Source organism: Malaclemys terrapin, chromosome 4, assembly GCF_027887155.1.
Source record: "Malaclemys terrapin pileata isolate rMalTer1 chromosome 4, rMalTer1.hap1, whole genome shotgun sequence".
In the NCBI taxonomy this organism is placed as follows: Eukaryota; Metazoa; Chordata; order Testudines; family Emydidae; genus Malaclemys; species Malaclemys terrapin.
The window spans coordinates 97031507-97058267 of NC_071508.1; the positions used below are offsets into that span (position 1 = coordinate 97031507).

The 26761-nt window shown below is 39.9% G+C and overlaps 1 protein-coding gene across 2 annotated transcripts in view; it reads left to right on the forward strand.

The window, feature by feature from the left end:
• Window positions 1–26761, forward strand: part of LOC128836781 (formin-like) — a 248220-nt gene that overhangs the window by 197035 nt on the left and 24424 nt on the right. For both annotated transcript variants that reach the window (XM_054027364.1, XM_054027365.1), the window contains one exon: window positions 25318–25369. In XM_054027364.1, the coding sequence (XP_053883339.1) occupies window positions 25318–25369 (52 nt within the window). The remainder of the gene's footprint in view (window positions 1–25317; window positions 25370–26761) is intronic.

The window sequence follows — 26761 nt, forward strand, 5'->3', positions numbered from 1 at the left end:
TTTTCTAAGTACCCTCTGCGATCTTGAAGCTGCTGCTTCTTCAACCGGAAGACATTTCTCTGTAAAGACAGCCAGTTATCCAAGACACCAACCTCTGCGATCTGGACTATTGAGTCTGCATATCAAATACTGATTCTGCATTTTGTGACTAGATCGTACAAGTATGATGACTTTTCAACTTCAAAGCTTTATGTTTGCCATTCTAACTCATCGTAACTCTTTTCTCCATCCACTCCTTTCATTTGTTTTCACTGAGATGTTTTATTAGCTCTGCTGCACATGTGCAGTTCTCACATTAAACAGTGTGGGAGGATATTTATGTCTATTGTCAAACATGAAAAATATGTCATGCTTCCTTGCAATGATGATAATGTTTGCTTAAAACTTTATATCCTTTCCAGCAATGATATTTCAGACTTTACAAAGTTTGTGTTTAGATGTGGAACAAAGTTTTATATGCCAGCAGCAGAATTACTTTAATCTTTCAAACTGTTTGTGACAGTCATAACTGTTTTCATCACTCAAGGATCCTTGTATTTAAACAGATGAAACCATGATTTACATGAATTGGCATGAGCCTGCAAAGTAGATCCTTATTGCCTTGGTAAGCTGAGGTTTTATAGTTAGACAATAGCCTCAGTCCGTGAAGACACCAAATAAGGTGTCTTGGAATGTGATTGTGTCCATATGCTTTTAACTAAAGCAATATTGACACTGTGAGCTGATCCAAAGAACACGTAGTATGTCCTGGAACAAACAATTTGCCAACTTGTTTCCTACTACACTACCAGAAGAATCGTCACCATCAAAGTCTTGAGATTTGGTCTTAATTAAAATTATGACCTTTCAGGAAATCTTACCCGGTGTGGGGGAGGAGTGTGTGTGAGTGAGAGAGATACCATTGCTATCAATCAGCTGCAATATAATCACTTGTAGCTATTAAAAATTGAAGAGGCAGAGTCTGTGAAAATGTAGCATACTATTGCAGATTTAGAAACAGTTGAAATTAAAGCTGTTATTGGTTACTTTCAGTTGGTATCTGAGATGATGGTTTGTCGCTGACACCTTTGTTTTCAAATATTAGATTTTCTATATTATGTCAAAATATGGTGCCTGCCATAAAATAAATTTTTGCCATTTTATCTTTTCAGATGTGCACATTTGCTGGGGTATTCACAACGCTTCTCATTCTTTATACTGTGGTAATTTTAATTATTTGTAAAGTAAAGATTTGCAAACATTTCACTGGGCAACTGTTATAAAGACATCTAACATTTAAAAACATGTTTTTACTGATAAGCAAGAAGACATTTAGTTATCCTGTTAATGAAGATAAGTGTCAGGATCTAGACACTCTAGTATAATCCTTGATTTGGTGCCAGAAATCTGTGAACAACGTTACATTTATAAAATATATTCTAAAAGTTACCAATGTCTTTTTGACGCAATGGCTATCATTTTGATTGTTTTAATCCTGCTCGCTTTAGTCAAGTTGGAATCCACCTTTTTCTTAAATTCTCATCAAAGTTTTCCTATTTGTTTATAGTAGTCTCCTCCTCAACGCCCATATCTCAGCCCTCTAGTCTGCACAACATGCAGTACTTAGCTCATCTTCTTTGGCTTTCATAGTGACTGCATCATCCACTTCTTTCAGTCCAACTGGCTGCCCCTCCTCCACTCCATCACGTTCAAGGCCCCACACAATTCCCTACTCTTGTGTCTTGGTTCACCTTATCCTCTTCATTCTACAACAATACCATTTGCTTATTGCACAACTGTCTCTGCTGTTCCTTCCATGCCACTCCCTGAACCTACCAAGATCCTTTTTGTGTTGATATTCAAAGCCTCTGTGCTGAACTCATTTAAATCCCTCCCAAAGGTGCACTTCTTCTTTGATAAGAAAATAGTTGACTCAGTAATCTACTTAATTATCTTAATGTATGTATCTTATGAGCAAGCTGCCCATATATATGAAAGAAAGAGATTGAATGTAAATTGCTGCAAGAAAAGATAACAGAGTAGAGTGGTGGAAGGATGATGTAGTAGAGGAACTTGGTCTGCTTCATTTAAATACTAAAAAAGCCCAAACATATTTATACCTAATAGACTTCATATGTTTGAACACCATGGTCACTTTTTTCTCTGTTGTATCTCTTTCTCCCTATCCTTTGTCTCTGTCATTTTAGACTTTGTGCTCTTTGGTCCAGGGAACTGTGAATTTGGAAAGACCCTAGCACATTTTTAGTGCTATCTTGATATAAAGGTAGCTTATCTACTGAGGTGTGGCTTAAGCCTTCTCCCTGTTCTGTCACAGGTGTTTGTTATCACCAGTATTTGGAGTTAGGCTGTCCCCAACTAACTTGTTGGGGGCTGTGCAACCCATGCTTGTCTTTAGTTCAGTGGAGTGCTTGTTCTGATCACCCCATGCAGAAGCTTATCTCTTGGTTTCAGAAGAGGTTTCTAGTTCCTTCTGTCCCCACGCTTGACTCCAAGCATGCTGAGAATGGGGTCAGTGGCCTTGGGCAGCCATCTTGATTGTAGTCCTTTTGGTAGGCCTCCCTGTTAGCTCAGACTGGAACTCCATGAGCTGGTGAATTTCAAGTGCGGGTTAAATAAATAATTTATAATAAAGAGGAGGAGCAAGTGCTTCATCTGGTATGCATCTATATAAACTTCCACTGTTTGTGCAGTTTCTAGCTTTTGATGTTCAAGTCATTTTCTCAGCTCCTTTTGGCACCAGGAGAAGTAGCTGGATATCCTGTTTCAATGTTTTTCTAAGCTATCTGTGTAAGTGCATTAGCTGAAAATTTTAGCCAGGGAATTGCAGCTCTCTGAATCTTGATCTATTACAGTGGAAACTACGATTTCCTTTGCCAGGCAGTAACAACAAGTAGAATCTGTATGTCAGTTATGGACTAACTACCAGAAAGAGATGTTTATTTTCTATAGTCAAAGAGGCAACTAACTTTAAGATTGACATCCCTTAACCAGGATTTAAAATTTATTTAAAACCAAATAAACCAACCACCACCAAGGTATCTAGGGGAAGAAATAAATCTGAAAACTCCATTCTGAAACCAGTTATAAGACAAAGGATGATGGAGCTGATCAACTCTGCCACTGGAGAAGTGCAAATGCAAAAGTGCAGAAATGTCATTTCAAGACATATTCCATATGTGACTGTGTGGAAGTCTGATGCTCTGTGCAAACAAAAGAGTGCAGAGAAACACAGAAATCCAGGGAGCAGACGTGACTATCAGCAAGTCACCAAGCAGCAAGCCTGGGATCCTGAGCAATATTGATATTGTAGTTATAGACCTCACCAGGTCTTGCCAAGACACCTAAAGTGTTTAGGCATACAGGTACCATAACAATGGTTGCAGGCTAGAGAGAAGTGACCAGCAGAAATCATGCACATTTGCTTGTAGTTAGGAGAAGTGATTGGGAAAGGAGCGCAGAATGGCGCTCCGGTTGGCTTGTAGAAGGAATCGGCTTGTAGATGGAGCCAGGAATTACAAGGTGGACTGGATCAAGCTTTGTGATGACCAGCAAGAGAAGGAAAGAATCTGCTGCTCAGATTCACAGCATTGCTAGTGCGTGGGTGTGCCCTACTTGTGGATGGGACTGTCACTCATGCGTCGGACTTAGCAGCCTTCAAAGAACTCATTGGCACATACACTATGCTCTGTAAAGAGCTAAAGTGCCATTGACTGATTTGAGTAGAAGTGATTATTAAATATTTTGAAGGGACTATAATTTTCAAAACAAAATTTTGATTAAGATAAATTGTGGAAAAGCAATCAACATTTTGCTATAAACACATGAAATTAAAGAAATAAGTGCATATTTTGAAGATTAGCTTTGAGAATCTTGAATTCTTTTTCTTAATTTCTCTGTTAATACAGTGAGAGAGAATATTGGGAATAATCTAATCTTTCTTGCAGCACAGTCACCTGCCAGAAATTGAAATATACTTTGAAATACTAAGCTATTTGGCCTCACCCTAGAAAGAAGGTGTGAGCTATTTCTTACTATCCTTATGGTAGATTTCCCCTGATTTCAGTCATTTTGGCTTGCTAATAATGCCTAAGCATACAAACCTCTTATTCCCACTATAGGGTGCTGAAACAAGCCTCTGGTGTATGAGATACAGTTCTGAGGGGAGTACTCTTCTTTGGGAAATGCCAGTGCTGCTCTGTGAATTAGTAAGCAAAGGAAGGAAACTCAGTAGTTTTCCACTGAACGTGTGTACCTTATTGTTTGTGCTTCTATATTCTCTCATGTCATTAATACTTGTCAATTATGCCATATAAATCAATAAATAATTTCCTCACAGTAGCTAGGGCATAACTTTCATAACTTGTATGGAAACTTTCATCTTGAAGGTCACTAAGTGCTTTACAATACAGAAATCACTTCATTTACCACTAAAGTGCTTCCATCTCCAGGAGGGATGGGGGCATCAGTTAGATAAGTAAACAGAGTTCTGGTATTTGAGAACTGGAAAGTAATTCTGATGAGAAGCAGCAGTTTAGTTTCACTGTCCACACTTAGAAATATGCAAACGGTAAGCAGTACATATGGTAAGGAGAAACTGCTTTATAAAATTATTTGTTTTGGTTGTCTATGGCGTTACCAGTGCAGTTCAGTAAATGTTTTTAAATGTGATTTTTATTCTTAATTTTGAGCTCCCAGCTCCCACTGAAGCCAATGGGTAGACTTCTAGTGGATTTAGTGGGAGTTGGATCAGGCCCTAAATACTAATAAACTTATTTAGAATGTCACCTTTTTGCTTCAGGGATTTTCTTAAGTACAGTTTCTAGGACAATGAAACTCCACCCTGATTAGTATCTTTAGGCTCTATTGTAATACAAATAATGAATAATAAAAATTTGTCATGTTTAGCCTACTTACAGTGCATAAATATCATTACAGTAGCATTTTGTCACTTGAAATGTTTAAAATCAAATATCTTAATTTCCAGTTTTTTATGTATGGATATATTTTTAGAAGAAAGCATACTAGGCAAAACCTTGGTTTCCCCATCTTCAAAATGTCAAAGAATTATTCATGTGTTTATAATTATCTTTTTTATTTTTGCTGCGAATGAAGCACATCGCCTTTTCCTTTGAGTTAAAATTTCTTCTTTAACTTAAAAACTTTTATTTTCCAAAGACATTTCAAAATTAATTCCTCCACTGAAAAACATGATATCCAGACAGAATAAATCCTTCCTGTATTTCACTTTCTTAAGAAAAGAACTTCCAACTTTCTAGACACAAGTACATCAATTTGTTACACGTGTCATTATTTTTAGGTGTAGCAGAATTCAATTTTTTTATAATTTTGATGGCTAACCAATGTTTATTTTTAAGCATTTTTTTTATTTTTATCAATTTAAATTTTCACAGTTGCAGGAAAATTTGTGCAGGCCAGACAATAATTATTTAATGACAGATGCTGAGATTCAAAAAGTTAAAGGTTTATAACCATTAAAACACAAATTGTCAAAATATACAAAGTAAATACCCTTAAATCAAACTCTAATAAGTTTTCAAACAGCATTTTTCTTATTTTGTCTATCTATAAATTTCAGTTATTATAAATGGAAATATTTTTTCATCAGTTTGTGTGTGAGTGCAGTGAAATCAACATTTATCAATATTTACTGATAAAAATCTAATCCTTCCAAGCCTAATTATTTTTATATTAAATATATATTTAATTATATTTACGCTGTAAACTAATTTTGTAAGCTGGTTGAAGGCTCTTTTATTTTAATGAAGCAATTGTTATGATACACAAGAGAGTCACATGAAAAGAAAATGAATTCATTATGACTAGATTGTTACAGTATGCTGAATTTGGATATGAATAATGCTGATGTGATTTGTGTTGGCTTTCATTCTTACAAATAATGTTTAGGTGGTTTAGTTGGTGAGAAACAATGGTTTCAATCAAACCAGATGTCTTAAACTGATTCATTTGTGTTTATCTGGTCCCTGAACAGACAACAGTCTACCACTAAACACAACTGTGAACAGTTAACAGTCTTGCCTGTGGTAATGGGGGATGGTTTAGAGGCTGAATTACTTCCCTCTATCTACCTTAGGTATTTACATGGTGCCAATCAAAGTAGTATCTATTTGCAATACTTAACTCATTAGAGACTGCTGCTTTAATAAGAAGGGTCCGCCTTATATCTTATCTCATTTATAATGGGCCTATCTGTCAAAGTGCAGACAACTATTACATAAGCAAACAAGCATTCTCCTGGATTGCATTTGCCATCCCTTCCTTGGAAATACCTTTTGGATGTGCTTTGAAATTATTTTAATCTACCCTCTATTTCTATTCTTCTATTTTCCTTTCTGGACTGAGCTGTTCTTAGCTTGCTGTTGGTGAAAGCCATCTCAAGAGATGGAATGTACATCTTGCTCTGAACATGGTAAGATTTATGGCCATCTTGAGGTCTGGTAGAAGAGAGTTCCACAATCATGGGCTTAGTTGCTGAGGCGGCCCAGCCTAGTCTTGTCTCATCTTTGTCGTTGTTAACGTCATTATTCCTGTTGACTGCAGCTGTTATGGCAGATCATGGTCATGGAGAGAGGGGAGATCTCTTAGATAGCCACTGAGAGCCTTGAAGGTCCCAATCAGTTAGTAATGGACAGAGAACCTTTGGAGCATTGAAATGATGTTTTTTACCACTCTTTGTTGTGCAGGAATAGCCTGCTGAGTATTGGACCATCTGAAGCATCTTCACAATATTTAAGGTCAGCCCCAGGTGCTGTGTTTCAGTGACTGAACTCTGAGGCGATGAATGGATCATGGTTGTCAACTCTTTGTTCATCAGGAAAGGGCCCAGCCTCCCAGTCTTTGTAAAATAATCCAAGCCAGTGGACAGGGCATAGACTGGGAGCCAAGAGACTTGGGTTCTGTTCCTGGCTGTGTCATTGGCACATTTTGTGACCTTGGGCAAGTAACTTAGTTTCCCTTCAATGAAATGAAGCTAACACTGTCCTTGGTAAAGCACTTTGAACTGTATGGGTGGAAAAGCAACAAATTAGAAATAGCAAGCAGACATTTCTGCTATGACACTGACACCATTTGGGCAGGGCTGGTGCAAGGATATTTTGCGCCCTAGGCGAAACTTCCACCTTGCACCCCCCCTCCAATGTCCAGCCCCCACCTTCCTATTGCCAAGTTCCCCCCAGGGGCCCAGATGTTCACAAAGTGCAGGGGACATGGGGGGGCTGCAAAGCGAGGGGTCGTATGGGGGCTCTTCCAGGGGGTAAAGGTGGCAGGGAGGGGGGTGCATGGGATTGTTGCAGGGGGTGGAGGTTGCCAAGAGGTGGAGGGGGCGGGGGTGTAGTGGCAGGAAAGAGATTGCACAGAGGCAAAAGGGGCTCGTTGCAGGGGGGGGAGTGGCACAAGGGAGAAGTGGGCAGGAGGGGGTTGTTGCAAGGGGCTGGCAGGTGGGGGCTTGTCTGTGCCCGGGGTTGTTGCAGGGGGGAGAAGGTGGCATGGAGGGGGTTGCACAAGGGAGGAGTGGGCAGGAGGATGATGGCAGGTGGGGGGAGTCCTGAGGATGATGGCAGGCGGGGGGGGGGAGTCCTGAGGTTGATGCAGGGGTGAAGGTGACCATGGCTGGCTCGGGGGGTTGCTGAGAGGCAAAAGTGGCAGAACAGGGTGGGTTGTTGGGTGCACAGGGAAGGTAGCTGGTCGGTGGGTGTTGGAGAGGATGGCACTGGCTGGGGGAGGGGTGCCCGGGTTGCTCCCACATACACCATTCCCCAGGCCAGGGACTGGACCTGCCCACGACCCACCGCTCCGCGGGCTGCCTGCGGCCCGGCTAGGTACCTTGCAGGCGGAGTAGACACCCAGCTTCTCCGCCCAAAGAGCAGAGCGCAGCTGCGTCTTCTTCTCTGTGCTGCGGGCCGAGCCAGGTTCTCCGCCGCCCCAGGGGCTCTCAGCGGCAGCACAGGCAGCCAGCCCCCCGAGCCTGCTGCCCCTGCCACCGAAAGCCCCGGAGTGGCGGGGAGCCCGGCTCGGCCTGCGGTGCGGGGAAGAAGGCGCAGCTGCTAGCGCTAGACCCTCCTCTTCCCCGCTTGGCCGCCGGCTGCTCCCCCGGGGGGAGGGACTGGCCTCTGGAGCCGGGAGGAGGGGAGCAGCGGCAGCCTTGTGCTCCGCTGTTTAAAAAAAAATGTTTGGGGCCCCGCTTTTTGGCACCCCCAACCACTTGGTGCCCTAGGCGGTCGCCTAGTCCACCTAGTGGTTGCAGCAGCCCTGCATTTGGGAGTTGAGGAGTAGTAAAGAAACCCAGGCTGGCATTCCAATTTGGGTGGTGGAGATGCCCTCAACTTAATGTGGTGTGACAGGTTTGGTAATTTCTTGAGAAGATTTTCCTTTCGCTACTATCACCATTTCTGTCTTGCCAGAATTGAGTTTCATCTATTTACTCATATGCTTATCTTGTTCAGGCACCACACAGTTGGGTGATATACTATCTGTGTTTGGAACAAAGGAGTTGCAGAGCTGTGTCATCTGCGTAGTGCTAGCATTAAAGTCCATACCATCTCATGAGCTCCTGTAATGGATTTATATATGTGGAATAAAATGAAGGTGGAGGCAGACTGAGTCTGTGAGTATCCTGCAAGAGAGAGCTTTTTTGAGGAAATGGGGGAGGAGGTTGTTGGATTGTTTTGGTTTTTGGTGCTTTTGCTGCCATAGAAGCAACATAAGCAGTACTGATGAAGAGCTTCTAATTCAGTTGTTCAATTTTTTATTATGAAATTGATTCACCACCAGGTGTATATACAAATCCCATTATTGTGATTAAAGGAGAAGTACCATTTATAGATATTGTGTTTGTTTGTTTGAAGAATCTCCACCTGCCCCTTTTTTAGGATATCCATAGAATATAGGAGATTTCAGAATAAATTCTCCTCATTCATCACAGTCTATAGATCACAGTAAACATTTTAAGTAATGTATTTAAATTAAAGGACTCTGTCAATTTGAAATACAGTCAGATTCAAAAGTAAGGTAAAGTTAGTTCTATTTATATACCTGCCTTGAGGCCTTCTGCCAGTTTTTGAGATTTTAAACTCACATTTTTTATAAATAGAAGTATTGTCTCCTTTGTTGCTATGTAAAGACAAACACAGACAATGGAAAAACTAACTATATACAATGGTGACAGGTTTCAGAGTGGTAGTCGTGTTAGTCTGTATTAGCAAAAACAACGAGGAGTCCTTGTGGCACCTTAGAGACTAACAAATGTATTTGGGTATAAGCTTTCGTGAGCTAAAACCCACTTCATCAGATGCATGGAGTGAAAAATACAGTAAGCAGTAAATATATACAGCACATGAAAAGATGGGAGTTGCCTTACCAAGTGGGGGGGGTCAGTGCGAAAGCTTATGCCCAAATAAATTTGTTAGTCTCTAAGGTGCCACAAGGACTCCTCGTTATATACAATGGGGAAACAGTGAATCTGACTATTCTCAAGATGGTATCCAATGCACAAAGTATCTTACAATTATACTAATCCTAGGCCAATTCTCTTCTATATAAGTTTGCTTATTGCCTTCATCATAATAGTATCTGAGCACCTTTCAGCAATGCATCAAGCAACATGACTAACATCTGTCATGTGTGGTTTGTTTTTTCTCTCATCCTCTCCCCAGAGGGAGAATTATATGTGCAGTGTACGGTATTGTTTTGTTTGGGGGTTTTTTTATGTATACTGTGCTCTGTGTGTTGTATTAGTGAAGAAGAGGTTGGAAAAGTGTGCCTTAAGTTGGAATGCGACTAGATATTGCTTATAAACATAGGTAAAAAAAACAACCTCAGACAAAGGATACTTTTTTTTTAATTTGTCATCTCTTCAAACATGATTTATTCATAGCTGCCATCTTGCTTTGACATATGTGTGACTTAACTGCATTTTTTTTTAGAACATTGTTTCAAACCACAGCATTTTTTCCTTGCAATTAGCCACTTTCCTCCTCTGTTTAAAAATATATTGTATAAAAGATTTGAAAAATAGATGTTATAAATTAGGATTATAAACAGTGATACTCAGTATTGAATGAAACTATAAACAGTCACAGTTTTTAATCGAAAAGGGGTTTATTTTAAGTCTGGAAACAATATTGTAAATACATCATTATAATGATTCTTTCATCAGACTATCTTGAGTATTTTTCAATGATATTTTGCTTGACAGAGGTGATCTTACACCATACCATTCTTTGTTGGCAAACCTTTAAGTAGAAACTATATAAGACACATAAAAGCTTTTGTGTATATATACAGAAATGTCCTTATTTAATGTCTAGGCATTTCTATGGTGAAAGTGAGGTTCAGTGAATAGGGCGCTAGACTCCGGAGTCAAGAGACAGACCTGGATTCTGGTTAAAACTTTGCCATTGACTAGCTGTGTGACCTTGGGCAAGTAACTCAGCCTGTCTCTTCCTCCCTTTCTTGATCAGTAAAATGAGGATGACGATAATACTGTTCCACATTTGCAAAATACATTGCTATCTACGGGTGAAAGGTGTTGTATAAGTGCTAAGTATTATGTTATTATCATAGTATCTGAAAAAAGCAAGTTTAAATAATATTGTTTTTTTCCTATTTAAAGAAAATATTATTTATTTGATGAAATATAAATAAGTTATTGGGACAAAAGAATATTTAGGTGGGTTTTTTTAATTGACCTTTCTTGTGCATTTCTCAGACTCATTCCTAACACTTCATAGTAGATATTGGCTTTTATAAATAGGAAACCCACAGAATCAAAACCTAATTTACAATGCAGACTTTTTCTGAAGTAATTTCTGTTTCTCCTGTGTAAAGAATATGAAAAGCTTTTCTTAATAAGGATTCTAGTATGAGTAAAACATTTGACAGTCTCAGCAGAAAGGCTAACAAGTCAAGGAGCATGGAGACAACAGTTACTTGGAGTGGGGATGTTTGATATAATACAGTATTACAACTTTTTGTTTTATATATTTTTCCATTATCTGATATTCACATGCTTAATTTTGAGGAATATCTGAACAGTACCAATATCTGCAACTGACACAGTAACACAACTTGTACTTCTAGATATGCTCAGTCTTTTGTGAATTCACAATTGCTTATCTAAATCTGAATTAGCTAAATCTTTGCCAAATCAGAATTTTTCTGAATTTTTTCTGAATTCACTTTCTGACTTCACTTTAGTCTTGATCAGTTCTCACCTTTAGAGATGATCCCTCCATGTCAGCTCTGAGACTTGTAAGCAGGACAACGTAGAGACATTTGCAGCATTCCTGTTCTGTGGATATATAGAAGACTTCTATCTCAAAGACTGCCCATTTGGCACATTTCACCAGCACTAGATTAAAATTTATAAAAATAAGATTTCACTTTATTGTTGCCTAGTTTTAAATATAACAATGCAATATAAACTCTTAGATTCAATTTTATTTTTAAATTGGTTATTTAACTTATCTCATGGCGAAATTGCTTACCAAATCCAATGTTACAAATATTTTATGGTGTCACTTTTTTCCTCTGCATGGCAGAACAAAAAGTTGTGGAGGGGGTAACTGTAAAGCTGCCAAGCAGCACATTTTCAGAAGGTCAAATGCTTCTTCTCAATAATGTAGTTTTTCCATTCATGCTTTTTATCGACAGTCTTTGTTTCTTAAAGAACCTTCAGAGCTTTTTTTTATTTATACAAAAACCTAGCAAAGAAACAGATGTGTCCCATATAAAATATGCAATGAATCTTGTCTCACAAATTCTTTGCTGTGAACTTTCTGACAGAAACTGTCAAATATCCACTTTAATTCTGGTATAAAATGTTCACTTTATGTCATGGCGCCAACCACCATATGCCGGAATAAAGTCAGTAACCAGCAATAAAAAAAGGCAACATAAGCACCTTTGAAACAGTACAAGCAATCAACAGTGAGAAAGGTCTATATAAATCTATGGAGAATTAATCTCAGCTTTGCCACTATCCTGCTGTGCGTTTACAATGAGCCTCTGCTCCCGACCACCAGAAGTGGCTTACTTTGCAAAAGGAGTGTGTCCTAATGAGGGGGAAATGCATGAAAAGGAAAGCAGTAGGTTTTAAACCCCTATCCCTTGGATCACCTAGAAGAGTATGTCCTAGGGTGTTCAAACATGTGGGGCCACTACACATCTCGCATCGCTGTACTTTAGCTGATCATGTGAAACCAATCTTTACTAAGCTCAATCAGCAGAAATGACTTCAGCTTCATAAATCATTGTTATCATCCCACAGGAGGAGGTAACGGTATGGTTTTTCTCTTCTAAAACATTTCAAGCCACTGGTTTCACAAGCTTTTCTGAAATTAGTTTCATTCCATTTGTACAATTACCCATTCTTTACCCACCAGATTGACTGTTGCCTCTGTCTTCCAATTAACTTATTATTTGGGTATTTACATCTACCTTATATTTTAGAGAAGACCTGTTTCTATTGATATTAACAATAATTCATCATGCATTTGAATGTATCACCCTTGCTATAAGAATGTGCTGATCCTTAAAGTTTTCACTTATGCTTACAACAGAAGATTGCAGTTATATTAAATCTGCCTGGTTTATTTTCCCAAACAGAGAACAGATTGATTTTAACCTTATTTTGTTTTAAAGGGATTAGAACTAATTTTCCAGTTCTGTAAACTGTTTGGATACACTTAGTCATCTCAAAGAAATTAATCTACATAATCACGTTGGAATTAGACCACAGCATTATGTAGTTGATACGTTAAAAAAATTAAATTAAAGGTTGAATATGTTTCTATTATACTTAAGTACTAACAGGCTTTAAAAACTATTTACTTTCTGGAATCACAAAAGGAGGGAGTAGTTGATTAATGCCGGCTTACTTGCATTTGAACAGAGTGCAGTTTTAACCAATTTAAGTGAAAGAAGAGTTTGCAGAATTTGATTCTGACTCTTACTATACAATTAATTTTAATAGCTGCAGAATATGGAAATAGAGAAATACAGGATTCTAACGTTAGTCCTGATTTTACAGCAGTGATGATCATTCTGTGTTCAAGTTAACTGAATAAATAGCCTTAATTATATTTTAAAAGGTATTTTTCAGAATATCAATACAAGCACCAGTTAAAGAAAATGTCTAATTTAAAGAAAAATCTTTTAGACAGGAAGTTGAGTAAATACATTATATACATATCTTTCTTTCTTGAGCTAATCTTTTTCAAGAAGGGAGCTGTTTCTGTTAAAAGATATCAGAATAATAAATGAACATCATAGAATAACTAGCTTAGTAGTTCATGGCTCTAAAGTTCTAGTAAACTGACCTTCAACAATTCTTGCGGCAAATTTATAGACAGCATTATCACATTTAAAAGAGCATAATTTCTTAGTTTCTTTTTTATTACCTCTGATAATAAACACTTTCTCTAATACGTATTGCTTGAATGTGTTCTGCAATGTATACAGAGTGTATAGTGGTGTAATGTATACATGTAACCACTATTCTTTGGTAATATTACAAATACTGAACAGTTTTATAGTGTTCTGCATGTTCAACAAATAGTCATTAGTTCTCACAACACCCTTTTCATGCAGGAAGGTAAGTGATGTTAATTCTATCAGACGGATAGTGAAACTATGTTAGAGAAATTAAAGCAACTTGTCCAAGGTTGTGCAGAGACTGTTAACAAGAGAAAAAATTGTACATGTTTTTTACATCAGGTGCAGCTGCACTTGTTTTTAAAACAGTTTATGTATTGGTGTAGACCAAATGAAATTATTTTCAAAACCGATTCAGAAAAGCATAGTTTAGACCTGGTGGAGGCAAATCTAAAAATAGTTTTGAATGGTTTCAGTTTGTCTATACTAGCAATTAAACTATTTTGAAGACTGATGTTAAAAATGTGTGCAACATTTTTTATATAGACAAAGCCAAATAATCAGGCAGAGGGCAGACAGAATTAGAGCCCAGGTCCTTCTGCCTACAGTTGTTTGCCTAATTCATTAGAGTGTGCTTTCTCTCACAAATGGACATATCAATTGTAACTGTTATTTTATACTTCACATGCGTTTTTAATCGGCAGAGATTGTAACTATTTGAGAAAGATTTCGATTATTTAAAAAATCCATTTTAAACCTACAACTACAGACAAACAAGTAGAATTACCTTCAACTGAAGCATCAAGAGTAACTGAAAATCCAACAGTTCAAAGACCAGAAGGAATCCCTGTGATCATCTAGTCTGACGTCCTGTATAACACAGGCCATAGAACTTCCCCAAAATCATTCCTGTTTGAACTACAACATGTCTTTTTAAAAAAATAACCAATCTTGATTAACAAGTTGCCAGTGATGGAAAATCCACCACAACTTTTAATAAATTCTTTCAAGGGTTAATTACCCTCACAGTTAAAAATGTGTGCCTTATTTCTAGTCTGAATTTGTGTAGCTTCAGCTTCTAGCCACTTATCTTCTTATATCTGTGTAAAAAATAATTGTTTGTGCACACAGTTTTGCATACCTAAAATAATTCTCCCAGTTGTGTGCGGCAAATCACATTTTCCCAAACGTCAGGGAGAAATTGTTATGCTCAGTTGCAGATTGATCAATGCTTTCTTGCTCATAAACACAGTAACATTTATTAACATTTATTTCCCACCCCCTCCAAACAGTATTGTATAAAAGTCAGCTTTTGTTTTCTAAATATGATGATTCATGACTGGATAACTTTTTTTTAAGCTTACATCACTGAAGAATGATCTCTATGTATTAGTCTGATAGGCTAGAATACATTCAAGACATATAATGTAGATATGATGAAGAACTGATATGTAATTTCAATGCTACCTGTTGTAGTTGGAGTTAAAAAAGTTAGTTCAGATTCAGTAAATTATCCAAAGAGAATTAATCAAATAATGAGCAGCAGAAAAACAAGTATTAAGAACCTGTAAGTAAGTAAATTTCTCATTATTTTTGAAATATTACATTTGAAGCCATAGGATAGGAACTATTTGCATAGAAATGGTGAGAGTTACTACATAAAATAATCTGCAGCTATTTCAAGTGTAGGTGTGATCTTGTCAAATCTGAAACATTAGACATAGTTGGATCTGGTCAGTATCTGAATGGGAACCTCTCAGAAACAAACAAACAAAAAATAAAAGTTTTAAAAAATCAGGTCTTGTAAGTTTTCTCTAATGTTTGTTGTATTCACTAGTAGAGTCTAGTCTTAGCTAGTAAGCTTTCTAGAGTAGGGCCTGTATCTTCCTGTTTGTATAGTACCTAACTCAATGGTACACATAATAAATAATAATAATGAGAGTACTGAAGAAAATCAACTCTTTACACAGGCAGCACTAGAAATACAGGTTATCTTGCATGTTCTTTTTCTTCCAGTATCTCCTCATAAAACGTCCCAGTATCTCCTCACAAAATTTTCTGGCACTTGTTAATTTAATTAATATCCATTAGGTAATTCAGAATGAGTTTAGTTTGTTGATTTCATTTGATATTTTTGTTTTACTTTTCTGGTGTGAAGTAGCAATAATTCTTTTCTGTAACTGATCCCACTGTTGTTTCTGAGCACCTCTGTGTCCTATTGTTACTGTATGTCTTCTAAGTATGGTGTATTAAGTACTGTGTTCTGTAAAAGAAAAGTGAAAGCCTTCTGAAGTTGGATGAATCCCATGTGAAGTATAAAATCTCCCTTTGTCTCGTTAGCAAAACTGGGTTTCTCCATTTGTAACAATACAATAACATCCACTTCCTTAGTGGGCATCCTGTTGGTTTATGTCTATCATGCTGGGTTTTTAAAACCCAGTATATTTAAATTTAACAGTATAAAAATGCAAAGAGGATATTCTAATTCTTCTTCCTACTTTCTGTTTTTAAATCCTACTGCCTTCATATGTGTACTCATAAAAAATTGCTCAATTGCACGTGAAATACTTGTAAATATTTTTTTGTAAATAATTGTTTCCCATTCATTAGTTTGAATGCACCTTTAAACCAGATTTCAAGACATTTATATTTTCATAAGCATCACACATTTTAATTTGAACATTTCTTGTTTGTTGTAGTATTGGAACTGTCAACCTCTAGCAGTTGTTATTCACTATATTCATTGTCCTTCATCTTGTACTTGTCAACAGTCAAGTAGATTATTAGTAAAAAAGATTAAAGGAACCTACATAAAATTTCATTTAAGAGCATACTGCATAAGCTTGCCAAATCACACACAGTTAACTAGCATCAGTAATTAACTGTAACACTGTATTTCATAGGTTGGTTGAAAACTAGAGATGGTCCATGGAGATGATGATACTGTAAATCAAAGTGGTTGAGTAACTTTGGCTGATGTAAAAAAATAACCATACCACTGAATGCTGACTTACATGAAGTAAAAATAGTAAACCTGCCAAATTAAAAAAAATCTGATCTAAATTATTAGGATTCACGTGTTTACAATGATGGAAGGAAGCACAATATAATTAGAGTATTCTGTAACCAAAGTGATTCATTTCTGATTATGGGACTGTGCCCTGAGCATGCAATCCTACTCTATTGTCATGTCTCCTTTCCTCAACCCCACCCTCACTCCCCACCAGTACTGATTTCTAGCGTTTTTTTCTTAGGGATGGGAGTGAGGGTTGATTCCTCCAGGCCTGGGGGAAAGGGAAAAGACTTCAAGCAGATCCACAAAGGGACTTAGGTGTCTATCCCTAATTTTAGGCACCTCAGTCCCAGTTTTAAGCACCATTGCAATACACAAAACACCCTCCCAGCTGCCATCTAACCCTGTGGTGCCGGAACTCACATGGTGCCTAAAGTTTCTGCCTCTGGGCACTCACACTGCTGCCTCACTCTATGGGTATGTCCACACTTATAATGCTACAGCAGTGTCACTGTCGCACTTCAGTGTAGACACTCACTACAGCGATGAGAGGGGTTCTCCCGTTGCTGTAGTTAATCCACCTCCCCAAATGGTGGTAGCTAGGTTGAAGGAAGAATTCTTCAATCGATCTAGCACTGTCCACACCAACAGTTAGGTCGCCCTAACTACCTCTCTGAGATGTGGATTTTTCGCACCCCTAAGAGACATAGCGACACTGATGTAAGCTTTCAGTGTAGACAAGCTGTAGGGGTTCAGATGCCTGTCTCACATCTAAGCCCCAGTGTGATCCACAAATTGGGGAAGATAGGTGGAGGATCACCTATCTTCCCTTTGTGGCCGGTCCAGTAGGCATGCTCTGAGCATAACTCCATGCAAAATGCCTGGGGAAGAGACAGAGGCAGCTTCCTTTGTAACTTTTAGCCCAGTGGTTAGGATACCTACCCAGGATGTGGCAGTCCTCAGTTCAATTCCTCCCTCTGCCTGATGCAGGGAAGGGCTTTCCCATCTCTTGGGTGAGTGCCTTAGCCAGTGTGATTCTCACTCTCTCTGGCCCAGTTAACATGCAGTTATTTAATTAAGTGGAATGCTTCAACAAGAGATATACAGAGAGACCCACATCAGAATATCCCAGCATTCCAGTGACTAGAATTCCCTCCCTCCCCCCGAAGAGATGGGAGCCCCTGTTTTAATCCCTTCTTATCAAGCAGAGGGGGGAATTGAACTAAGGCCTCCCACATCTCAGGTGAGTTCCCTAACCACTGGGCTAAAGATTGTAAGGGAGGCCTTAGCCTTAGCCTTCTTTTCCCCATTTTGTGGGGAGTTAGGTGCCTGCTTAACTAATTTTCACAATAAACTACGTAGGCGCCTAGGATGCCAGAGTCTAGAAGAGGGGTTCCCAGCTACACAAAGTGCAAGCAGAGATAGGCACCTCCCTGCAACCTAGACTTAGGCATCTAAGTCCATGAGAGGGGTGTGGATTTAGGACACATTCCTCTTGTCAGCATCTCCCATTGGCTAGGTTTTGGTGGCTCCCTGCAAAGTATGCTGGATTTTGTGGATTGCATTCTGGGGTTCCTGTCTCTCCGTATTCATTGTGTGGGGAGCCTAGGCACATAATTCAGACTTTGTGGAGTCCATTGTTCCACTGATTTTCTAGGCACCGAAAAAGTGCCTAGATGCCTGAGTGTTGCAACGTCTAAATCCCTTCTGGATCCAGCCTTCTAGCATAGCTGCCTTCCCTTAAGGGTATGTCTGCACAGGATAAAAAACCTGAGGCACAACCATGGCTGGCCCATGTCTTGGACTTGGCAGCATGGCTAAAAATGGCTGTGTCCCCATTTGGGCTCAGGCTGGAGTCCGAGCTCTGGGACTCTCCATCACAGCAGGGTCTCAGAGCTCAGGATTCAGCCCAAGCCTGAACATCCACATAGTGACTTTTCAGTCCTGGAGCCTGAGCCCTGCAAGCCTGAGTCAGCTGACCAGGGCCAGCCACGGGTTTTTTAGCCCTGTGTAGACGTACCCTAAGTGGTGAATAGCTGGTGAAGGAGATGCTGAATGACCTCAGGTAGAGGTGTGTTTTGTGGTGAGAAGCAGTATTATGGGAGGAGGGAAGGAGAATGTCTCCTCTCTACCTAAACTATTTAAATAGAGTTGTACCTGGGTTTCACTTTCATGATGTAGCCTGTACGGAGCCACCCAGTAGGAAGTGTGTGCCTGGCTGCATTGCCATAGAATCTTTTTGCACGGAACTAGGTTAGGGTCTGTGCACTCTTTCCCTGAGCCCAACAGTCGGTTGACAGAGGATATAAACACCCTGCCACTTCTGACAGTTCCCCACTTCCTCACTATCCAATACCTGCTACACTCACAAAACCTTAACCTCTCCCTTTGGCTCAGAGTAGTCAGCTCTTTTTCCATTCTACAGTTAAAAAGCTTGTTACAAATAGTTACAGGATTAGTTTAGAGTAGGGATAGTTATTTTTTAAAACTTCCCTGTTGCAGGGGTTTTCGTTGTCGGTCTATGACTTTGGGTCTTGTGGGCCTTGCTTAACATGGCAAACCTGAAGACAAAGATGGGGTTCACAAATCTCTCCATTTGGCCCACAGTAATTGCTAATGGACATCACAAATATTTTCAGTGCATTGGAGATGGGTGCATCTCAAGGGGAGGAGCTGCTTGTAAAGCCTTTTTGTCCAGAGCCAGGAAGGATGGGAAGCAATAGTCCTTACTGCTGGGAGGCCCTGTTGGCTCAGAAATTCCCCAGACAGGGTGTTTCTGGGATCAGATAGATCAGATTGGGATTCTTATTGTTAACAAAGGCAGGATCCTCTGATAGTTCCCAGTCTCTTGGTCATTGTCTGAATCAAAAGATTTCTTTAAAAAAAAAAAAAAAAAGGTCTAAAAAGGTTCTATTCATTTTGGAGTTAGAGAACTCAAATCCAGGAGAGTCTTGTGCTCCTCTCAGGGCTCCTGATTCAGGTACAAGACTTTCTGTGGGCCATTTATTGTGCCCTGGTTGGCTCCTGATTGGAAGGCTTACCTGAAAGAGTTTCCATTTTGTGGTGATTGGGCTTGTGTTCCTGATGGGACCAATTAGGGAGGATGGGAATGACGAGTATTTCATGGAGAAAGAGTAAATTGATATTGCTATGGAGTTTAAGGCTTCTTGCCTCGGAATTTAATAACCATTGCAATAGAATTTATGGGTGTTTGTCACAGAATTGGTCTCACTATGCTGCAGACTATATGGGACTCTGCATGTGACTTAAAAGAATCGTTTAGTTTTGTGAAATCATTTTAAAATTGAGATTCTCACTATAAAAACTGTCAAAGAATATTTTCTGAGTTTTCCATATCAGATAAACACAGTGAAGTACAGTACAAGTAGAATAATAAAACTGTTTTGCTTTGTTTTGTTTTTTTCATCTAAGGACATTTTCACTTTAACAGAAGTGGGGGGCTTACTGGCAAAAATTCCCTCCTTTTTCACCTACGAGTTATGGCTGGGCCTTTCTTCACTCCCTGGAGTTGTAGGAGGGGATTGGTAGCTCTATGGGGAAAGAGATGTTTCTTGGAAAAGCCTGTATCTCCACTTCCATTGTGGAGAAAAAGCAGTACTCCCACTGGAAGCAGATATATTAATGTGGGCCCGTTTCCATTTCACTCCTTGTTGCAAGCAGCTATAGGAAGGACCAGTCTTACATCTGGTCTACACTAGCACTTTTGTTGATACAACTTTTGTCGCTCAGGGATGTGAAAAAACACATCCCTGCCCAACGTAAGTTACACCAATGGAAGCGCAGGTGTGGACAGCACTATATCGGCAGGAAACATTCTCCCACAGACATAGCAACCCATGCTCATTGGGGGTGGTTTAATTATGCCAACGGAAGAGCTTTCTCCTGTCAGCATAGAGCAGCTACACAGGAGACCTTACAGCAGCACAGCTGTATCGGTACAGCTGTGCTGCTGTAAGGTCTCTAGTGTACACATAGCCTAAGTCCAGTTTTACAGCTTTATTACTCTTCATTAGCTACCATCTATTCATTAATGTATGGTCAGAAGCCAGGTACTATTGCATTCCTCTGCTCATGGGATAATAGCAATTTTTTTTACTCTTTTTTTTGTTCACCCTGAACAAACAAGGAAATGATAATTCACTTGAAATGTAACACTTGACACCTATGTCAAGGGTGACAATAGCTGCATTTCAAGAGGAGTACCATGAGACAACCTAGATTGAGGGAACTAAGAGCTTGTCTGCATGCACTTTCAGGGGGTTTTCTATCTAGTTTAGTTAACTTAGTGCAGAAGGCTCTGTGAACACTCACAGATTGCATGGCTTATGTCGATTGCATGGAAACCAGTTCCTAATTGACTTAAACCAACGTAAAATAAGTCTAGTCTAAACCAGAATATGTATCCACACAGCCTTTTGCACTGTCTTAAGGCAGCCCTGCCTGGAGCGGTCTCCTACAGCACAGCAGGCTCGCCTGCCTCGGTTTCTCTCCTTTACAGTCCCATGAAATAATCCACAGTCTTTCCAAGTATAAATATGGCCCTTGTGGGGTTAATTTATTCATAGGGGCTGACTCCATGAGTGCTCCAGGGCTGGAGCACCCACAGGGGGAAAAATGGTGGGTGCTGAGCACCCACCAGCAGCTCCCCCACAGTACATCCCACCTGCCAGTGGGCCCTGCAGATCAGTGCCTTCCCCTCTCTCCCTCCCCGTGCCTCCTGCCCACCACAAACAGTGGTTTCCCAGTGTGCAGGAGACTGGGGAGGAGCGAGGATGCGGCGCGCTCAGGGGCAGAACTGGACGGGAAGAGGTCAGGTGGGGGTGGAGTGGGGGCGGGAAGAGGCAGAGTGTGGGTGGGGCATTGGGGGAAGGGGTAGAGTGAGGCAGGGCCTCGCGTGGGGCTGAGAGGTCTAGCAACTCCCAGCACTTTGGAAAGTCAGTGCCTGTGAATTTATTACAAAAGTTCCATACACATAAATCAGAAGAAGAGTCCCACAACCATAATCTAGATTTCCTCCAGCATAGTCCAACAGTACATACAACATACAGTCTCAGCATCTCTGTCCCAGCCAGAGAGGTTTTCCCCAGCCAGTAAGCCAGGTACTTTGAATGTCAACCTCCCTGGAATGCAACCACTGGAGTGCAACCTCATTTTTCCTAGTGGCAACCCCCACAGCTTCTCTGCTGGGAGCATTCTAACCACTGGAGCATCCCTCACTCTCCTTGGCCTCTCGCAGTTTGGGTCCAGCTGGCTGGCTCTTTAGATGTCAGGGGTAAGCCCCTTCACTGTTCTCCTGCCTTCAGCCCTCTCTGGCCCTTGGCTCTGGTTCTCCAGCTTAGAACCAGCAGGCAATTCTCCTCTGATGCCCCTTCAGCCCGTCAGCCCTGCTCTGGCTTTGGGATGCCAGCCAGCAAACCCCTCCTGCTGCTCTCCTGAACTTGAGCCTTCTCCCAGGTCCCAAACATACGGTTTCCTATACAATTCCTCCCTCTTCCCAGGGAGGGCCTGCAACAAGCTTTCCCCTCTCCACAACTTCCCCACAAAGACCTATATCAGTTTCCTGACTGATTCTCTCCAGGACACACTGACCTTTTATGTCCCCCAGGTGCTGCCCCACCCTCTTAGTTAGCCAAATGGGGGCATCTGCTCTGGCACTGAGGTGGTGGTCCTATTGCTTGTACTGGGGCCAACCATCCTGTGACAAACTGTATTAACAACATTGGTTTAAAAGCCAATTTAAATTAAACCAATCTAACTTTCTTTTGTAGACAAGCCCCCATTAATCAGTTTTAATTCAGACCTTTAGCTGTTTGGATGTATGTTTATATGGACAAATATTTTAGATTAAGAGTGTCTTATTTTGATTTAATTTAAATAGTTAAAATCAACTTAAATCCAAATGGGCCACATTTAAGCTGAAATAAGAATGTCTACACACAGACTTGCAGAAGAATAACTAAAGCTGTGAATTAAAACCAGTTTTCACCTTCTCTGTATGCAGCAATACACTAGTTTACATTGTCAGTTTTTAAATGGTTTCGTTAAATGGATGCAAACCCCTGTGTAGATATCTTTATTTTAGTTTAAGAATGGTTTAGTTTGGTTTATCTTAAATCAAACTGAATATAAGCAAGTATATCAAATCTACGTAATCCTAGTTGAAACCAAAATGTAAGTATTCACAATGTTTTTTGCACCTGTTAAACTAAATTGGCTTAAAATCATATTTTAGGGCTGGTCTATACTTAGAATTTATCCAAACCCCTGAGTGCCGTAACTATGGCGACCTAATGCCTGATATAGACACAGCTAGGTCTACAAAAGAATGCTATTTCAACCTAGCTACCATCACTTGGGGAGATGGAGTTCCTACAGTGATTGAACAATTCCTTCCACTGACACATTCTGTGTCTACTCTATGCATTTACAGTGACATAAGCCAGGTCTATACTACAGACCTATGGCTGTGCAACTACGTCACTCAGGGGTGTGAAAAATCTACACTCCTGAGCAATGTAGTTAGACCAACCTAACCACCCCATGTAGACAGCACTATATCAACAGGAGAGCCTCTCCTGTCGATATAGCTTCTGCCTCCCTGGGAGGTGGATTAACTATGCCAATGGGAAAAGCTCTCCCATCGGTGTAGGAGCGTCTTCACTTAAGCACTACAGTAGGACAACTGCATTGGTGCAGCTGTGCCAATGCAGTCTTTTAAGTGTAGCCCGGCCCATAGCTACAGCCCCATGGCTATGCTTCAACAGTGCTAGTAGTATAGGCATAGCTTTAAATTAAACCAGTGCAACTTTCTTGTGTAGACAATAGCCTTTTTAGTTACTTCAGTTCCAGTTTGTGTGTAGACAGTTTGTCTACATAAGAGCGTTGCACTGGGCTAACTTAAATTGGTTTAAAATTTGCAAAATCCTTTGTGGACACTCTTATTTTCATTTAAAAGTGGCTTATTTCAGTTTATCTGAACTGGTAAAGAATCCGTTTAAGCTAAATTGATATATACCAGTCATCTCAGCCCTAAATCAGAGTGTTCACACAAGGCATTTTATCTGTTTAATTACATTGGTTTAAAAACAAACCTTTAGTTAAATGGTTGCAAGTTTATGTGTGGACATGGCCTAAGAAAAGTCAAAATTCATTGTAATGCAAAGAAGTAATTCAGGACTTTTAGTCCACTTCACTATGGCTTTGTCTACACTTAAAAAAAAAATCTATAACCATATTTTATCAACAGTTGTCAGTGATGCAGGAGCACTAATGTAGCTCTACTATAGTAAGGTTGCTTTGTACAGGATCAAGACAGAGTTCTTTCTCTCTGTGTCATTAAAACTTCTGAGTCCTGTTAACACTAGCACTTACACCAGTGAAGCTGCACTATTGCTGGTATAAGAGTACAATTTTTTCTAGTGCAGATGTACCCTGTAGGTGGAATTTTGCTCTATCCAAATTAAACATAAGTGGGTTCCACTGTACATCAAACGTAGACGAAGTGGCCAAGATTTTGAAAAGTGGTTGATCCGGGGTGCCTCCATTTTAGAATTTGAGAAACCTTTTCAGAAAGTGCAAAGCCTCCACTTCTGAACATCAGGCTACTTTTAGTGTCTCAAATGAGTATTCAGCAACTGAAGCACCCAAAATCACTTGTCGCTTTTAAAAATCTTGGCCATGGTTTTTAAAAAGCAAGTATACACTGTACATTATAATTTGGGGACATATATTTCCACTTTGCCAGCTTCCTGAACAGACTGTAATATTAGTGTGAAATGGATGAAGTTATTAACTACTCTTTAGTGTCTATTCAGCAACAGCCAATGGTACGTCCTGTAAGAACAGATTAAGGGTATATCTACATAGCACTTTCATCGTTAAAACTTTTGTTGTTTGGGGGTGTGAAACAAACACACACCCCGAATGACAAAAGTTTTACCAACGAAAAGAGCCAGTATGGACAGCTCTTCATCTCTGGGACAGCATCTCCCACTGATGAAGTTGCTGCCCCTCATTGGGAGTGGTTTTATTTTCTCACTGGGAGAGCTCTCTCCTGGTGACAAAGAGTGGCTCCACAGTGCACCTTACAACAGCACAGCTGCAGCGGCACAGCTGTGCTGTTATAAGGTGTGCAATGTAGACGTCGCATTAATCTTACAGGTTTTAGTCTCTAATAATAGAGGAAACTTAGATAAATGAGTTATTTTTAAAATGGAAATAAAAATAGTAATTGGCATTACATGGGAAGAAGTTGCAATATAAAATGGCTAAGGCTATGATTTTGTCATGGATATTTTTAGTAAAAGTCATGGACAAGTCACGGGCAATAAACAAAAAGTCATGGAAGCACCCTGCTGCACCCTCCCGCTCACCGCCTCCACAGTGGCTGGGAGCTGCAGTGGCTGGGAGGGCTGGGAGAGGTCCCCCACTACCCTGCAGAGCTGGGAGCTGTTGGGGGGGGGCTCTGCCAGCGGTGGAGTCTGGGGAGCTCCGGGGGCCTCCGGCCACTGAGCAGCTCCGGAGTCCTTCTGCCGCCCACGGATGCTGGGCTGCTGTGGGGTCCCCAATATCACGGAGGTCGCTGAAAGTCACGGATTCTGTGACTTCTGCAACCTCTGTGACATAATCTAAGCTTTAAATATGGTGCACTAACTATTTTAAACGTTACTTTCAAAATCTGAGTATTCCCTACTGAAAAAGTCACTTATTAAAAATATGGGCCATGGCTGAAAAATAATGAAATGTTTATTGTTATCTGTAATATGCAAGCCATCAAACCTGAACATAAAAAAATGTGTACTATAAAGAATAATTTAAAACAAAGTACAATACTCAGACCCTTATTTAAAATATCAATATTTTTCCATTTGCAGCTAAAGAAGAACATAAGACAGAAGAGAGCTCTTTGGAAAATGCACAAAAAAGGTAAGTTCTCCAGTCCTTTCAAACAGATAATTGACCAAAATGAAATATGTTATTGATCCTAGGAATTCAACAGAAATTAAATAGGAAAGGCAACTATAGTTCAAAACAGTACTCAGTGTCATACTTTCTTATGTCATGTTGCGGAATAGGATGTGAAATAAGTGATTTGAACCAAATAATCTACTGAATATGCAGTTTTAATTTTTTTTTCATCGGTGAGTTGAATCTTGGTCTCTCAGAATAATTTAATAAATAATTCGCTGCTTTATTCAGTGAAAATGTATTGAGGTGCCATTTTACTCATTCATCATCTAGATTGCAAAATAGACCATACTAGAAGCTTGTGAAATTTAAAAATTTTTAATGTAAGAGCATTTATCTATGTCATATTTTGGTAAGGGGAGGCAGGCATAGGGAGGAAAAGTCAGTGAAGTTGATAGTTTCAAAATAGATTACAGATTGTATTATTTGTTAAGTTTTGTTCATGTGAAGCTTCTACCTTTCATGTTGCTGTATGCTAGCTATACAGCTACTTGTAAATGAGCTGAATGAGGCAAATTTTAGTAGCTTTGTGGTGAAGACATTGTCTGGCTCTTGTACATGAAAAATGTTAGATTTATTCTTATCTGTAAAAACTACAGTTTTGGCTTGTCATGTTCTTTGAGGGGATTTTGCAATATTCAAATAAGATTCAATAAGCTCTAACTTGTTTAGGAGAATAGAGTTTACACAGGATAAAATATTTACTTTTCTTCAGACGTTTTGAAGGGCACACATAAAAAACCCAAGTAATACACAACATCAGACATGACATCTCTAATCTGGAAAAAGTACCGTAGATACTCGTTCATAAGCCAAATTTTTTGGTAAAAAAGTGAAGCATCAAAGAGCGGGGGTTGGCTTATCAATGGGTCTACACCAAAAGTTGACAATTTTAAGCTTTATTGAATTATTGAATTGAATATCTAATACATTGTCATTATAAATCAGGGGTCGGCAAACTTTGGCTCCCGGCCCATCAGGGTAAGCTACTGGTGGGCCAGGACGTTTTGTTTATCTGGAGCGTTCGCAGGCACAGAGCCCCGCAGTTCCCACTGGCCACAATTCACCGTTCCCAGCTAATGGGAGCTGCAGGAAGTGGCAGCCAGCACGTCCCTCAGCCCACACCTCTTCCCGCAGCTCCCATTGGCTGAGAATGGCAACCCGCAGCCACTGGGACACTCCAGGTAAACAAAATGTCCCGACGTGCCAACGGTTTACCCTGACGGTCTGGGAGCCAAAGTTTGCCAACCCCTGAAATATAGGGTCGACTTATGAAAGGGTCCTACAGTTTTTGCCATTTTTACCTATCCATCTTGGGGGGTCGGCTTATAAACGAACGGGATAATGAAC